The sequence below is a fragment of the Equus asinus genome, chromosome 10 (assembly GCF_041296235.1).
Source record: "Equus asinus isolate D_3611 breed Donkey chromosome 10, EquAss-T2T_v2, whole genome shotgun sequence".
Classification (NCBI taxonomy): domain Eukaryota; kingdom Metazoa; phylum Chordata; class Mammalia; order Perissodactyla; family Equidae; genus Equus; species Equus asinus.
The window spans coordinates 43,550,058-43,566,412 of record NC_091799.1 but is presented as its reverse complement, the minus strand read 5'-3'; the positions used below and the strand labels follow the sequence as shown (position 1 = coordinate 43,566,412).

Here is a 16,355-nt window from a genome sequence, read left to right as displayed (position 1 = left end):
AGAGAACTTTCTAACAGGCAGAACTGTCCAATGATGCAGATCCTCAAATGTCAGGACGCCCGTCCTGGAGGGGACCTTGGCAGACTTGGCAGGGACCACAGAGGGAACGGAAGCATCAAGGGGTGTGGGGGTGACCTTCACGTCACTTCTACATGAGTTTCTGTGATTCTGGGCTGCACCTATGCCACCTCATGCAAATCCCTTCATTTCTTTGGGCCTTAGTTTCCCTGTCTGGAGGAGGGTGAGAGTGTGCAGGTCAGGGAGGGTTTGGAGAGCTCTGTACATGGTGACGGGGCCGTCACCACTTAAGGGCTATAGCTTTGTCTTTTAGGAATAGGAAACCCAGAGCTGATCCTTAGCATGGGCTTGTGTGAACCAGAGAATGAAATTGCCCTTCAAATATCAGTATTTTTAAAGGAAAATATTCCATTGGTACCAGCTTGGGCACGTCGGTTCCCCTAGTAACATTTGGTTGTGTGCGCTTTCAAAGCCTTGACTCAAGCTACAGGCATGCGGTCCCTCAGCCACAGCGCTCCAGGGCTGACCCGTGAGGGGAGGGGCTGCGGACGGGACACAGAGAGCCCCCTGGGAGCCCTGAATGCCCCTCTTCCAGGGGCCCAGCAGTCACCCAGCATGGCTTCCTGTCCCTTTAGTAGAGCTGTCATTCATTCACTGACTTGCTCATTGACTTGATGCATAGCAGCTCAGGGCCTCCGTCCAGACACGTGGAGGTAGAGATGAATGTGACCTCGCTCCTGTCCCCCAAGGAATTCACAGTCGAGGGGCAGCAAATAAGCTGTTTTCACTGACATTTATTAAGCACCGTGTTGCAAGTTTACCTGATTCTGTTCACACCACCACTCTCAGTACCAGGCGAATGGTCTCCCTTTGACAGGCGAGGGAAGTGAGACTTGGAGAGGTAAAGAAAGCTGCCCGCCGGGGCCCGCCTCCAAGAGGCAGAGCCGGGAGTGGGACCCAGGCATGCTGGCCTGCAGGGCTAATGTTCTCGAGCTTCCCTGAGAGTGTGATTTGGTGGAAAGGCCCCAGCCTGGGAGCCGGGCGGCCGAGGTCCCCCTTGTGGGGGTGCCACTGACTTGTGGTGTCCTGAGTCCCGGTGTTACCATCTATCAAAGGAGGGAGGTGAGCGGGAGCTCTGGTTCTTAACGCTGTCTGCATCTTAGAGACACCTAGAAAGCTCCTAACACTGCAGGTGGCCGAGGCCACTGCCAGACCAACCAGGGAGCCCCTAGTGCGAGGGCTCAGCTGCCCAGGAGTCTCTACTGGGCAATAACACAGAATCCACCCGGCGGGCCGTGATGCCTGAGCACTGCCTCACACGCTGTGACTTCCGAAACTGACTCCCTGCTCTTCTGCTCCTCATCCCGATGGATGTGCAAAACCCCCAGACCACGTCTCCCCACGCTGACGCCATGTCTCGGGCAGCAGTACTGGCTGGCCACGCATCTTTACATAAAGCCAGTTCTCCTCTTTCTTCTCCAAGAACTTTTTGTTATGGAAATACTAAAAATTCACAAAAGGACTTAGAATAGTATAATAAACCCCCTACATACCCATCACTCAATTTGAACAATTATCAACATTATGCGCATCATGCTTTATCTGTTCTATCTGCTACCGCCATCTTTTTGGAGCAGAGGGGAGGGGTAGGCTGGAGTATTTTAAAACTAATCCCAAACATCAGATCGTGTAACTCATAAATACTTTCATGTGTATTGCTGAAAGGGTGATCTGGGACCTTTTTTCATCCTTAGCCACAAGGTCATCCATCACTGCTAATGATGGATGTCATTATCCCTCTAACAAAGTTCACAGCAGTTCCTCCATGTTATCTAATGCCCTAGTTGTTAAAAAAAATAAAAATAAAAAAACACCACGCCTTTTTTACAGTTGGTTTGAACCCACTGCGTTGGGTTGATGTGTCTCTTTCAGTCTCTGACTGTCTCCCCCCGTCTTTCTCTTTCTGCCGTTGATCTGTTGGAGAAACTGGGTCAGTGTCCCTGGATCCTTTGCGTTTTCTGCTTTGAGAAGTTGGCGCCTGCTGAGACCAGCTGTGCTGGGTTCTGTGCCGATGGGCTTCCTACTTCTGAGAAGTTCTTTGTCGACACATATTAACAACCACCCAACTGCATATTGTTGACCCAGAAACTTCTGTTCTAAGAATCGAACCTAAAGGAGATGCTCTGCTATGTAAAAAGGCTTTGTGTACAAGAGTGCTAATCTCAGTATTGTCCATAAGAGAAAAGACTGGACGTGGTTTAACTAGCCAACAATAGGGGTTTAACTGAATTACAGTATATTCAATAATGGAACCTTCTGTAGCTATGAAAATTATACTTATTAGGAGTATTTCATGATGGGGGGAAAAAGCATATAATGTTAAGTGAAAAAAAGCTGGTTTTAAAGTTGAGTATATTGTGTCCTAAATAGTCCTTAGCTATTTAAAAATGGACACATACAAAAACAGTGGAAGGAAAGGCCCTCCCTAAATGTTAGCAGTGTGTCCTCACAGTGGTAGAACTGTGGGGGTTGGTGGGCTCCTAATGCATTTTGGTGTCCCCACTATGGGGGCTCATCACTTTTACAGTGGGATTTTCAATGTTCTAAGGTGGGGGATGCCATGGGGAGTGAGAGATGGAGAGAGAGGAAGGAGAAGGGAGAGACAGACGCACGGTATTTCATCCTGGCACAGAACTGAGGACCACAGATCTCCCAAGTGCCAGTGTCAGGGATCTGCGATGAACTGAAATGGATGCCCTGTCCTGAGCAGATGGTTTAAAAGCACAGCAGGGACAGTCAAGAGAGCACCCACTCTGGAGTATCTTCAGGGTCATTTTGAATCTCAGAGTCACCCAAGGCAGTGGGTGAGAGGGGCGTCCAGGCCTGGCTCTGCCACACACCTGTGGCGAGTTTCTTCACCTCTCTCTCTCAGTTTACTCATGCATAAAATGAAGATCATAGTACCTACCTCTTGCTTGTGAGGATGAAATGACTTAATACATGGAACACTTTAGCTAGCATATAGTACACACTCAACCAATTAAGTATATAGAATTATTTTGTACATGAGGCACAGAGAGGGTTAGGAGTTTAGTCAAGGTCACACAGCATTCAGGAGTCAACTAGGGGTCAGTGCCTTGGTGTCTGGACTTTCTCCCTTTGTTTTCTGCACTATCCACAACCACCCATCTTCAGACATGAGCCAGAAGTTGGTCAGCAAAGCCCACGTGGTCCAAATGAGCTCATGCCATTTCTAAGGTCTTCCCACTAGTCATTTGGCAAATACTTAGCAAGAGCCTATATCTGCTGGGTGCAGGCGGCTAGCAGCAACTAGATAGCCACATCGTTCTCTTCATGGGGCTCGCTGTATCCAGCCCAGAGCGAGCCCCCTCATGCCCAGCTCACTGACCAGGACCAGGGACCTCATCAGAGCAGAGCAGCTCCATGTCCCAAAGCCATGGGCCAGGTTTTAACCACATCTTCTTGTTTTAGGCTCAGGACGTATGGGGATGAAACGACAGGTTAGGCCCAAATGAGAAAAGATTGGCACTGTGACCATTCTGGAGAACACACTGGCTCTGATAAAGTGCCCTGGGCATGTTGTTTGGGGTTAATTGAATCAATTCTGATCAAGGGAATAGCAGAAGCAGTAAGAGGACGGAGCTCAGAAGAGATGGAATGGAGAGTCTGGGAGAATCGCAAAAACAGCACGGGGCTCAGTTCCGGTCAAGACTCTTATGGACTGGTGACCTTGGTCAAGTCCCTTGATCTCTGCAGGCCTCAGTTTCCTATCTGTAATCAGAGGGTCCTTCCACGTCTGGCGTTCTGTGTCTAGGCTCCTGGCTCTGCCCCTGGTTTTCTCCCTGGGAAAGCAGTGGGCAGGCAGGAGCTTCAGGGGACCGCAGACCGGGGTTTGCTTCTTAGTAGCTGTAGGAGTCCAGAAAGGTCTTTACCACTTCTTTGCTCCAGTTTCTCCACTTGTAAAATGGGGGTGGCGATGACGACCCCACGAGGGAGTAGCCGGAATGAAATGAGGTGATGTTTGTGGACATCCTTTGTCTGGTGTCTGTCACTGCAGAAAAATAACAAATTCCTCTACTGAAGCAACTGGTGACATGAAACTATTGCCGAGGGGATGTGCCCCCAGCCACTTGGGCCACGGCCCCCAGGAGCCCCACATCCTGGGCAGTGCACCCCGGAGCCTGCTCTGGCCATAGGGGACCCTTCCCATCTCCACTCTGGCCCTGGTCCCCTGCCCTCCTCACCGCCCCCCCAGGGCTACACTGAGGCTGTCCCGGGGACAGAGGGTGCTCCAGCCCTGGGGCTTCACCAGGCTGCCGTGGGGTAGAGGGAGGGGAGGCCTGGGTCTGGGGAGGGGGGTCTCTCCACTCTGGCCGCCTCTGTGGCCTTCAGATGCCAGCAGGGTGCTGGGGACAGAAGGGGTGTCTGAGAGAGGGCATCACACCACACAGTTTTTATGGGGTTTCACTGTCCATGTTTCCATTCCTTTTAGTGGCTCGGGCCATTCTGTCACCTTATTTGTCAGGACTGCCATTTCTCTGGACCCTTTTTGACAGCCAGAGTTCCCCAGGATGCCACCTTTCTCATTTTCGTCTCCTTCTCCTTTCCAAATGGCTGGTCCTGTCACTCTGGAAGGTCTTTCCTGAGCACCAGCCTTGGGCCAGGCGCTGGGACCTGGAGCTGACTCATGCACCGAGCCTGTCCTCCAGGGGCCACGGTCCCGGGAGGCACATTCTGAGCAATAAAGGCCCCGGAAAGGCTACAGGGCTGGTGGGAGGGGTGGGGTGGCCAGGGCGGGCTTCCATGGAGACCATCTTGGGCGTGGACATCAGTGCTCCAGCAGGACCTGGATCCGGGGGGAGTCCCCGGTGACAAGAGGGGTGTGTGTGCAACAACTGTTCATGCTGCTCCGTTCCTTCCACCATACCCGTCCACCCCACCAGTGTGATGTGGAATCACTCAGTGGGGTTCCTGAGTCCCAAGTGGGACATGGTACCCCCTGGGCTGGCTCATAAAGAACAGTGCCCTCTTTACCTCTGCATAAGCCTGATCTTAGAGATGAGCACGGTTTCTACAGAGAGGAGAAGGGACAGTGGGAGGCGGTGCCCAGTGCTCCACTGACCGTCTTGTTCTCTTTAGGGTGGAGCTGAGGAGGTACTTTCTGGCCCCCCTGGAACTGCTGAGCCTGCCGGACCCACGGTGAGATTCCCACCCAGACTCATCACACGCACAGTGAGCAGGGGCCGGGGATGCGGGAAAACAGCCACAGGCGGATTCTTCCTGTCGGCCCAGAGTGCCTTCCAGTCAGCTCAGGGCTCTCGCCTCCTCAGAGCCCTCAGGGAGCTCAGGAGCAGGATCTGTTTACGTCCTGTTTATATCCTGCGCTCTCAATGGCCCATGGGTCCCTCAAACTCAACTTGTCCCAAACTGGACTCATCGCCACGCCCCAGCCCTCTCCTCCTGCAGGTTGCCATCTCTGAAACGGCACCCCATCTACCTGGCCGGCCACCGAGAGAGAACCAGGAAACGTCTTCGGGTGGTCCTCCCCCCATCCAGTCAGTCCCCGAGTCCCCAGTCTGGCTGTGTAATGCTTCCTTGTCCCCCAGACAATGGCAACAGCCTCCCGACTGGTCTCCCCGCCTCCCTTCTCCCCCCTAGATGCGCTGCCACCATCCTAAGCCAGCTCTAGCCCTAACCCAGCTCCGCCGCGGAGCCTCTCAGCTCGTGCTCCCCACACACCTTCCGTGACCGACTAGGCCTCGCCTAGTTCCTGTCTTCAGGAATTCACGACCAGAAAGGGCTTTTGGAAAGTCCATTTTGTTCTTTGGAGGAGGTGATGACCTTCACCGAATACGCACTGAGTGCCTCTCAGTGCCAGATCTTGTGGGGGACACGGAGTACCCAGGGGTGTCGCAGGATTGGCCAGACCCCTAGGAGTCCTAGTCCAGAGGGGCTGACAGGCACACATCTACTAAGCGTCAAGTCAGGTGGTCCTGGGACCAAATCGAGACCTCAGCAGAAGGAGAGAGGAATTCCGCCTGAAAGTGGGACAGGGAGGGCTTCATGGAGGAGGTGGCCATGGAACTGGGCCCTGAAGGATGACTAGGGATTTGAAAGGCGGGAAAGGAGGCTGAAGAGAAGATGGGGAAGAGTGTCGTATGTTTGAGGACTGGCTGCATGTTGGCTGCACAGCTGGGAGGTGGCGGGGGAGGAGGGTAGCTGTAGAGGAGAGTGGGAGAAAAGGCTGGAAGGAAAGTTGGCAGCAGCAATCAAGGGGCTGCAGAAAATGGGAAAGCTTTTGGTGACATGACTGTCCTTGGAGAGCGGCAACTGAAACCAGGGTGTGAGAATTTCTTCTCTCTGCAGGTGAGAGCGGAGGCTGAGGGCTCCGGCCTGGCCTGGGGCTTGGACCTCGGCTCTGGCTCTGGCTCTGACGACCTGGTGCGCAGCGAGGAGCTGTTGAGGGTGAGTGTGAAGGATGCACAGCCTGGGGCCTGGGGCTGCCTTCATAATAGTCCCTGAGGGAGGGCTGTGGGGCGGAAGCCAGGGGAAACCGGAGTGGCTACTACTGAGGATTGTTGAGGCTGGCACGGGCTCCTGGGAGTTCATTATGCCTTTCACTCTACGTTTGTGTATGTTTGGCATTTCCCCCTTTGGTCAGTTCTGCTTTGTTTTGAGTGAGTATGACCGTTAGTTTATATTCAGGACCTTCATTTTCCACTTGCCTCACTTCCCTGGCAGCCTTCTCCAGCAGGCTGCTCCACGGCAAGTATGCCCGTGCCCTTCACCTCTACAACGTAGCTTATGCCCCATCCCCCTCCACCCCTTAACCGTTGCAGAGACCTGCTGGCCCCTTCTCTAGGTGCCATTTCACACTTTGGCATTCAGAACCTTCTTGAAATCCTCCCTACCCTGAGGCAACCCCCCTCCCAACCTTCTAAGACCACTCCTTCTCCCTCTGTGATCTTGCTGCTCACCTTCCTGCCCAAGCTGGGCCCCCCAGTTCCTGGCTTCGGATGAGCGCCTCCCTTCTCCAGCTGCAGCTGGTGCCTCTGTCCCCGGGTCCCCAACCTCCTCTGCAGCCCCTCCTCTGCAGCCCCTCTGCTGGATCCCCAACCAGCAGGCCCCCCTCGGCTGCCCCTCTGCCCACTCGGCATGACAGGGCTGGAGGGTTCTGGGCCCACTCGATGAGTGGAACGGAGCCAGGTGGGTCTTCCAGGCTGCTGAGATCAGCCACAGGCGCCAGGCTGAGAAGGCTAGACCACTGCAGGAAGATTTTTAACAAGGGTCAAAAACAGGTGGTTTTTGATGGACCTCTTCATTAATCAGAAAACTAAATTAGAGCTCCTCTGAAAATTCCAACGAATTGGATTTTTATTGGGAGAAAACAGGTTATAATGAGTCAGAAAGACCTGGATTCAAATTCCTGCTCTTCTAATAATTAGCTGTGAGTGTGTGAGCCCTAGAGCAAGTCACGTCATCTCACTGAGCCTCAGTTTCCCCATCTGCTAAGTGGGAACACCAGTCTCTACTTGGAGGGTTGTTGGAAGGAATGGAGAGAATGGGTGGAACATACATGCTCAGTGTACATTTATCCCCTCCCCCACTATTTCTTAACAGAGCATCTGTTTTTTAGGGTCCCCCAGGCCCCCCAGGCCCACCTGGCTCACCTGGGATTCCAGGAAAACCAGGAACTGATATTTTCATGGGCCCCCCTGGATCTCCTGGAGAGGATGGAGCTGCTGGTGAACCTGGGCCTCCGGTGAGCTACTGAAGTCATCTGCCCCTCTCTGTGGCCACAGGGGGAGGCACACAGACTGCAGACTCCAGCCCTAAGGCTTGAGACAGGGAGCAAGCAGCCAGCTAACGTTTGTAAATAAATCTCCTCCTCAGCCCAGTCATTGCTAAGACTCATAAGAAGCAGCAGCCAAGAAAAAGATCTTCCCACACAGTGTTTTGCTGCTTTGTCTTAGTCAGGACAGGAAATACAGACTCATGTAGAATCTTGGAATCACAGGACATCAGTGCTGGGCTGGGGCGGGGGACCCTGAGACCATCTCATCCAGCCCTGCCGCTGGCTCCCCCCCAGAGGAGAAAATGCAGTCCAGGGATTGAAGAACACTTGTCCCCAGGTGCATGGCCAGCAGTGGCCGAGCTGGGGCCAGGGACTGGCATTCTGCCATGGACCTGGCACAAGGCCCTGGACCCATTGGCCTCTCCCGTCAGGTCCTTCTTGACCAGGAAGGGTTTGTATTTAATTCATATCAGGGATGTTGTGAGCTGATTGTCACCGATGTTCCCCAGGGCCCTGAGGGACAGCCTGGACTCGATGGAGCCTCCGGCCTTCCTGGGATGAAAGGGGAGAAGGTACGGGGAAGGCGGGAGGGTTTCAACACACAGGAGCCAGCGGCCCACGCTGCCTCTCTCTGACCTCTAAGCCTGACCTTGCCTTTTATGTGAATGACCTTCTCTAATCCCCTCCTGGTCCTCCCTGCTGGATGTCCCCGTCCTGGGGCTCTTTGTACCTAATCCTGTGCTCAGCATCTTCCCAGCGGCAGGGGATGGCGCTGCCATCTGCCCAGTCACCTGACTCAAAAACAGGGTCTTCTCTAACTCCTCCCTCCTCTCCTTTCCTGCCATGATGCGCCCGTTGCCAAGACTGGCCGATCTGACGTCCACCTCTCACCTCTCTCTCACTCTGATCTGACAGTCATCGCTCCTCGCCCACAGTGTGGTGTCAGGCTCTTTGCCGGTGCCCCCTTCTCCCCACCCGCAGTCCAGCCTCCACCCACCTGCCCCCTCCATCTTCCTCCAGCAGGCTCCCACCAGTCACTGCGGACTCCCCTCTGCCTGCAGGACAGAACCCTTCAAGGCCCTTCCTGACCACCCTTTCTAGCTCCATCTCCCACTGCTCCCTCCCATGGCCTCCGGGCCAGCCCACCCTACTGACGTGCTCTGAGCTGCTCTTCCTCCGCGGCCTCCTGTCCTTTGCACATGCTTTTCTCTCTGTCTTGGCTGTCCTTTCCCTCTTCTCATTCTCCAAGGCCCAGTTCAGATGTATCCTCTGGGAAGCTCTCCCAACTCTTTCTGAGCAGAAAGCCCCCCTCCTGCCTCCATTTCCCATTAGCACACTGTTTGTTCTGCTGGGACCCCTCTTAGCCAATGACACTAAAGCTGTCAGCCCCCCTGTCTGCCCCCACCCCACCCTGACAAACACAGAGCCTGGCATTCTCCAAGTATCCTTAGAACCTAGCGGGGCCTCTGGGAGCCTTTGATGAATGAATGAAACGTCTTCAGGAGCCTTTTTAATCTTCCATTTCCCTCTCTTCGTTCTCTGAAGCCTGTCTCCTCTCCTGGCTGTAAGCCCCCGGTGGTGCTGTGGGGGTGGGGTTCCTGCCCCTACGTGTTCCCAGCCTGGGTGATGAGATAAGCTGTGTCCCCAAAGGGCTCCGATAAAGATAAGGTGTAAAGATAAGGCGAGACTCAGGCTAGTGATGTGGGGTGGGTTTTGCTGGGGTTCAGAGGAGGCAGGTCCCTCCCAGCTGGGATGGGGAGCGGGCTGGGGGGCTTTCTGTTTACCCCACCTGGATGAAGTCGTGGAAAATGCCTGCTCCCTAGACAACACCGTCTTAGCTGAACTGAATTTCCAGTTTCCATCAGCTCTCAAGTGTGCTTATTTTAATTGAAACAGTAACTCAATTTTCGTGGAAAGCTCATTTCTCAGAAAAAGGACAAAAGCAATTGTCAAGCTTTATAGAACTCATTTTACATGTACCAACTATTTCATGAGAAATTAAATTTTGCAGGAAACATCACAGACCTACACTCATCTTCCTGGTTGCTCTTACCAGCTTTCCTCCGCGCGCCACCCGCCCTGCCCCCCATGCTCCTCCCTTACTTACCAATACCCACGCCCACATCAGCGCAGGGACACCCGCGCAGGCGCACTCCCTCTGCAAGTGCTGAGAAAGGCGCGCGCAGATCGGCAGGCTTGCCCGGGGTAATTGTTGGAGAAAAGTCACATTTTTTTCCTCCTGAAATTTGCTATGCTTTCTGGTCAAGTGAAAGCAGACTCCAGAAGGACTTGGAAATTTGTATCTGCAGAGCTCGAGGGAAATCTTGCACTTGACATTTACCTAAAAAATAAAAAGGTAAACCAAGGAGCATGGTCTAGATGTAAAATAACAAAGTGCCAAAGAAAAAATCGAGCAATCGCAGGGATGTAACAGCACGTGAGATCCAAGGATACAGTTGATCCTTGACTCCCTTCCATAGTCTCTCTTCCTCAGCTTGCACACCTCCAGTGACAAGGGGCTCATTCCCTGCCTAGGCCGTGCCTCCCATGGGTGCGTGGACACCTCAGGCTGCAGGGAAATCAGCCTGTCTTCTCACTTGCAAGACACATTGACCAGTCAGGGCAGTTGTCTGAAGTGGGGTTTTCCCTAAGGAATGAGGTCCAGTTTATTTGACTGGAAGAAAATATTATGTGTAATCATTATTTTCAAAGGTGGGATTGTCATCAAAATGTGAGTGGTCATTAGGCATTTGTCAAATAAGTTATTCTATGTTCGGTTTGATGATAGAAGTATTCCTCAATTTATTTTCACCAAATTAAGAGGAGCAGCTACTCTGAGATCTTTAGCCATGAAGGAACAGGCGAGGTGTCTCCTGCTTGCTCATCTCCAGGATGCTTCTGGAAAGGATGCTGAAGAATGTGCTGGGGACGGACCTCTGCAGAATTCCTTTCTGCTCTTGCCATTGCAGACTATGCCGTCCAGTTCTTCAGCACTTACCTAAGATTAACAGCCGTCGTTCTTTTCCTTCCTTTACAATCTGAATCGTTCACTGTATTCTTCAGTCTCAAAAGGTGCCAGGACACCCAGGGAGAAGAGAGTTCATACTTTGACATTTTCTTCAGTTCCCAGAATTGCTGAGGAACACTGAGTTCCCAGTAACCGGTTTGAGTAATCTCACCCGGCTGCCGAAATGTCATTGTTTGACATCAGAAAACCAGCTTCTGTCTTTACTCTGAGATGTAAGAGAAATACAAGTAAATTATCATCTTCTTCCTTTTCTCCACATAATCTCAATTTGGCTTTGAGCAATTCTCTAAATCTTGCATGATAAAGAACAGGGTACCCCTTAAGAATCTGAGCTGGGAGCTGCTAAGTAAGATCCAGTCATGGGTTGAGAGCTTGTGACTACTTGTTTCAATTACATGTTCTAATATTGGCCTGGTTTCCTATTTTATATCTTCTTTCATCATCATCAGATGTATTTCGTACAAAATCTGCATTATAGACCTCAATAAACCGAATAGACCATAGTCTGTTGTAATGGTAACAAATTGAAGTTATCAGTGTAACAAGCATCACGAGCAAAACCAACAGACATCCACAAGGCGATAAGTTGCGCCATCTCAGATACCGCAACAGAAAAAAAAATCCGTGTATTTATTAGGTTTTTTGATGTTCCTGCATTATGAAGTCTAATGATGGTCTTAGCAAATCCAGTTACCGTAACGAGTAGAAATTTCTAATGAATTCTCAACCATGATTTTACAGCAGGCAGCTCTCCTACAACTCGTTCTTTCACAGCATTTTCATTGTAAAACTGATCTCTCCAGACTTCATCACCGCCAGACTAGCAGCTCTGCTGGTTGGAACTCCAGGATGGTGGGTAGTCCCACTGCACCGTGATTCTGTCACTGAGGCATGAAGTACACCTCTACCATCACCACTTCGGGAGTCCGAGATCTTTGCTGACCCTTTTAATTGGAGCTCCCACTTTTCACTCTGCCTGTTCATGTAAATTCCAATAAGATGAGCTCTTCCATCCCCAAGCTGATCTGCTCCTGTTGCAATATGATGGCCACCAAATCTGTGAGCCAGCGGAATGGGTCCCAATACTATGTCTTCACACGTACAAGCTGAATAAAATCATCTGCTCTGAAACAGATGACTCAAGGTCCAAAACATCTAGAACTTCCTTTGAAACTGCTGCAAGACCTGCTCTTGATTTGAAAGGAGTCAGGAAGTTAATTGAAAAAACAGAGTTTTTCATTTTATGAACGTGATTTTCTTTAACAGGGTCAAATGGCAACACAACATAAAATTTTCAGAGGGGAGAGTCCAGAAGTCAAGAGACGAGGCTAATTTAACTTCTGTTTTACAATAACTGTGACTGTGGTTTGACTTCTTACTGGAAAGAAGCATAAGGTTGGCACTTCCTTCGAGGTCAGATTGCGACAGGCAGCAGACGACAGCGTGGCTGGCTCACTCAAGAGAAGCAGACACAGAAACTGTAGCCTCCGGATTAGGCAGCAAAGTTGGAACCCGATTTTTTTGTCTCTGCTCTGGGGGAAGGTCACGCTTAGTTTCTTCCAGGTCAAGCGGGCAGGCGGGGAAGTGATGGCCCAGCCACCACCGCTTCCTTCTGCCAGCATCCCTTCTCCTCCTGCCGCCCCATAATGTCCAGGGCGTCTGTAGCCTGATTCTTTCTGTAATTCTCTCTTCAGGTGAGAGAGAATTTCTTCTGTTAGTCAGCCCTTCTACAGAATTGTTCCTTTCAAATGGTTGTATATTTTTATTTCTAAGATCTCTAATTGATTCTTTTCCATAAGCGCTGTTCCTATTTCATAGGAGTTTGTCCTTGTTTCGTGGCTGTAGGATCCTCCTTTTCTCTCTGAGACTATATCCTGCGTACTTAGGACGCCTGCTTAACTCTGTTCCCTCAGGCGTCCAGTCCGTGTTGCTGTTGTTACTGCCGTGCCTGCCCGCAGATGTGCGGTATTTCTTGCTTGTGTGTTTGCTTTCGTTGGAATCCCTCTTCAGTCTGTCTTCTGCCTCTGTTTGTACAGATTGCTGGGGAGTTGCAGGTTTCAGGAGGGAAGTGGGAGGAGTGGGCTGTGCCATCAGGCAGGGCACCTCGTCAGCTGATCTTATGAGCTTGGGGTAGCCCTGGACCTCCCAGGATCCCCTAGCCCCCTGTGGCTCCACCCTCTCCCTTTGTGCCAACAAACAACTGTTGTTCTTGTGCTAGGAGTGGGAGAGGGAGGTGAGGGCAGATGGGCAGGGCCCGAGGGCTGTCCTGCTCCAGAACGGTCCGCCTGTCTCCCTGTCAGAGCCAAGCCCTGCTCCTGGCTGCCACCACCCTCTGCAGGATGCTTTCTCCCTGTGGCTGCTCTCCACCACCGAAGCCTCGGGTTTCAGCTTCCCACGTTTTTCCTTTGGCATTCCTCTCTATCTCAGGTTCAGGGTCGCTCACCATCTTGTTTTTGAGCATGACTATTTTGGAATTATCTGCTCTGTCATTTCTGTGCGTTTGATACATAATAACCGGTTGTCAGGGCCTTCTCTGTGGCCGTGCAATGCTGGCCTCTTCTCTTGCAGGTGCTTTTGTGGTGTCTTCAGATTCCCCAGCTGGGGGTCCCCAACCACAGTCCCTGGATGTGGGGCAGTGTCTCCTGGGGCTGACCACGCCTGACCATCAGCCCTCATTGGTCCTACCCTCTGCTCAGAGCTCACAGCTGGCTTCTTCCTGTGGGATCCATGTTGAATCCCCTAGGAAACCTGTACCGTGGCCCGTAGTAACCTGCTTTAGAGCAGCGCCCACCCCCCCATTCTGAGGCCACTCCAGCCAGCTTTTGGTCTTTAGAATTTTTCCAGAGGCGTCAGTCATCTTTCTAGATATCTCTAAAAGCCAAGGGAACACATATCAAGTTCTCGAAGCCCCTTCCCTTGGCTGGAGTAGGGGAAGCAGCCCTTTACTTCTGTCGTGGGAGGGCGGGGCAGGGACCACCCGGGACACTGACAGCTCTCCAGGGCGTTCTTCCTCCACAGTCTCTCCTTGGTTAATCTTCAGCTTCTCCTTTTTACTCTTGAGCTGGGTAATGAGCTAACAGTTGACAAATGGCTTTGACAAGCCTTCAGCGTGGCCTGCCGAGTAAACTGGAAACTCCTGTAATGTCCTCAGCTTTGAGACACCCGCCGAAGCTGGGACGGGGAGTCCCATCTTAATATCCTGTCACTTAAGAGTCTGTACTTCTGCGCTTTCTTCTGAACATACCTCATGAGATATATATTAATTGGCTCTTGTTTTTTTGTTTTTTGTTTTCAGGGAGCAAGAGGGCCTAATGGCTCAGTTGGTGAAAAGGTAAAAAAAAAAAAAAAAAAAAACAGAAAGAGCTTTCTCCTCTTTCCTCCCCTTTCCCTGGGTTTACTGTAATTGGACTGTTGGGCTGGAGGATTGAACGAATCTCAGAGGAGCCGCTCAGGGAAGGCAGAGCCGCTGGAGGTGGAGGGGAGCGAGTAGCCTGCGATGCGTCCTCCCCCTCCACCTCCTCACAGACGCGCTCAGCTGGGTGCGTCAGCGTCTCTCCGAGTGAGACGTCAGTCAGCCAGACAGCTGTTTCAGTCCCATTAGCAGTACCCATCAGAGAATCCATCAATCTAATTAAGTTCTGAGAACGATTTTCTGACTCAGGCGTGTATGTTGTTCCTTCCATGAGTGAACCCAGGCCCGGATAGTCAGCCTGTCCCCTTCCTTACAGGGTGACCCTGGCAGCAGAGGCTTACCAGGACCCCCCGGGAAGAATGGACAAGTGGGCACTCCTGGGGTCATGGGACCCCCAGGGCCTCCCGGACCCCCTGGGCCCCCAGGCCCTGGATGTGCAACGGGACTTGGATTCGAGGTACGTTGCCCCCTTTCTGTGGTTTAAGAACCGTGTGCATGAAGGACTGCTGGGCGGACCGGCTAACTGCCCGCCGGGCCGAGGGCAGAGACCGCGCCCACTTCCCTCTGAGCCCTGGCCCCCTGCGCCATACCTGGCTCAAGGAGGTACTCAGGAATTGGACCTGAAATTCCCATTCTTCTTCCTTCCCTAGGATACCGAAGGCTCTGGGAGCATCAGGCTGTTGCATGAACCCAGAATCTCTGGACCAACAGCTTCAAGTGTGGGTTGACTTTTGAAATCTTTGTTTTGAGGGTTGTCCTGCTGTCACGCTGGAGTCAGGAGGCTGTGGGGTGCCCTCCTGGCTCTGCTCCTTTCAGAATTCACCCTCTCTGTGCCTCCTGCTTCCAGCTGTGCAATGGGGAGTCCAGATGCTCTTCACAGCTGGTTTCTTTGCAGCAGCACACAAGTTTTTCACAAAACATCATGTGGGAGAACTTGAAAATCATCTTTATCTCTCCCTCTCCAGTCCCTTACCATTAAGCATCTCTGCTTCCTTGCCTCCTTCCTGCTGCCCCATTCAATACTCATACTTTGCCCGTTTCCAAACCCCGTGCTCCTGACAGGTGCCCGTCCCCCTTGGTGTCGAGTCCCGGGGAGGCGTTGTCCATCTTCTGCTGTAATACCTGCTCTCAAGAGGACCAGCCCCCGGGATCTCATGATCTTTGTCTCGTGGGATCCAGAGCTGAGCACTTCAGTTTAGGCCAGGCAGAGTCTCGCGGTGGGACCCAGCACAGCCCCATCCATGATCGGATAGGAGGACCCTCCCCCATCCCGCAGATGCAGAAGGCTCTGAGATGCAGGGTCAAGAGGACACTCACCCTGTGCTGGGAGAGGGCCTCTGGTCCTCTGGCTCTCGGTGAAGCGTTCCTTCCTTCCTAGTCTGGAAGAGGAATTTTCCCCTCATCTTTTGCTCCCATTGGCTGGGACAAAACCCATGAAAGAGCTTAGGGAGAGATGGGAAGATGGGAGGATAGATGGAGAGTGAGCAAAGTGAATAGAAGAAAACCAAAGAATATTGATTTGTTTGTTTGTTTTGCCAGGGTCCCAAAGGAGAGAAGGGAGACCAGGGACCCAAGGTGAGGTCACGGATCAGAGGTGGGGGTGGGAGATATTTCCAGTCTGGCTCTAGGAGCATTATCCATATACAATGAACTTTTTTCTGCTCTCATTGCTGTATCCAGGGTGACAGAGGGATGGATGGAGCCAGCATCGTGGGACCCCCTGGGCCCCGGGGGCCACCGGGGCGCATCGAGGTCTTGCCTAGTGTGAGTATCATCCATGTCAGAGTGTGACTGTGTGCTTTCTGCCTTTGCTAAAGGAGAGAGAAGGTTGTCCACAACTTCAGGGCCTTCAGGGCTGCTGGTTATTCAGGGGGTACATAGCCGGCATCTGGCATTGGAGGGCCTACCTGTCAGCATGCCCCACTTGTCTGTTCCTACCCCAGTACCACTATTCTCTCACATAGTGCTTCTGGAACACTCTCTTCTGATTGGCAGCTGTTACAGTCAGAGGAATGGCTGTAACAGAGCTGTAACCAAGAGGCAAAGGAATATATGTGGGGGAAACAAGGTAGGAAAGACAG

General features: G+C 52.2%; 1 protein-coding gene across 2 annotated transcripts in view; it reads left to right on the top strand.

The window, feature by feature from the left end:
• The window catches only part of COL15A1 (collagen type XV alpha 1 chain), a 102,206-nt gene that overhangs the window by 53,549 nt on the left and 32,302 nt on the right, over positions 1–16,355 (top strand). For both annotated transcript variants that reach the window (XM_014859723.3, XM_070519132.1), the window contains exons 12-20: positions 5,179–5,238; positions 6,406–6,504; positions 7,676–7,801; positions 8,344–8,406; positions 14,158–14,193; positions 14,591–14,731; positions 14,925–14,993; positions 15,814–15,849; positions 15,955–16,038. In XM_014859723.3, the coding sequence (XP_014715209.3) occupies positions 5,179–5,238; positions 6,406–6,504; positions 7,676–7,801; positions 8,344–8,406; positions 14,158–14,193; positions 14,591–14,731; positions 14,925–14,993; positions 15,814–15,849; positions 15,955–16,038 (714 nt within the window). The remainder of the gene's footprint in view (positions 1–5,178; positions 5,239–6,405; positions 6,505–7,675; positions 7,802–8,343; positions 8,407–14,157; positions 14,194–14,590; positions 14,732–14,924; positions 14,994–15,813; positions 15,850–15,954; positions 16,039–16,355) is intronic.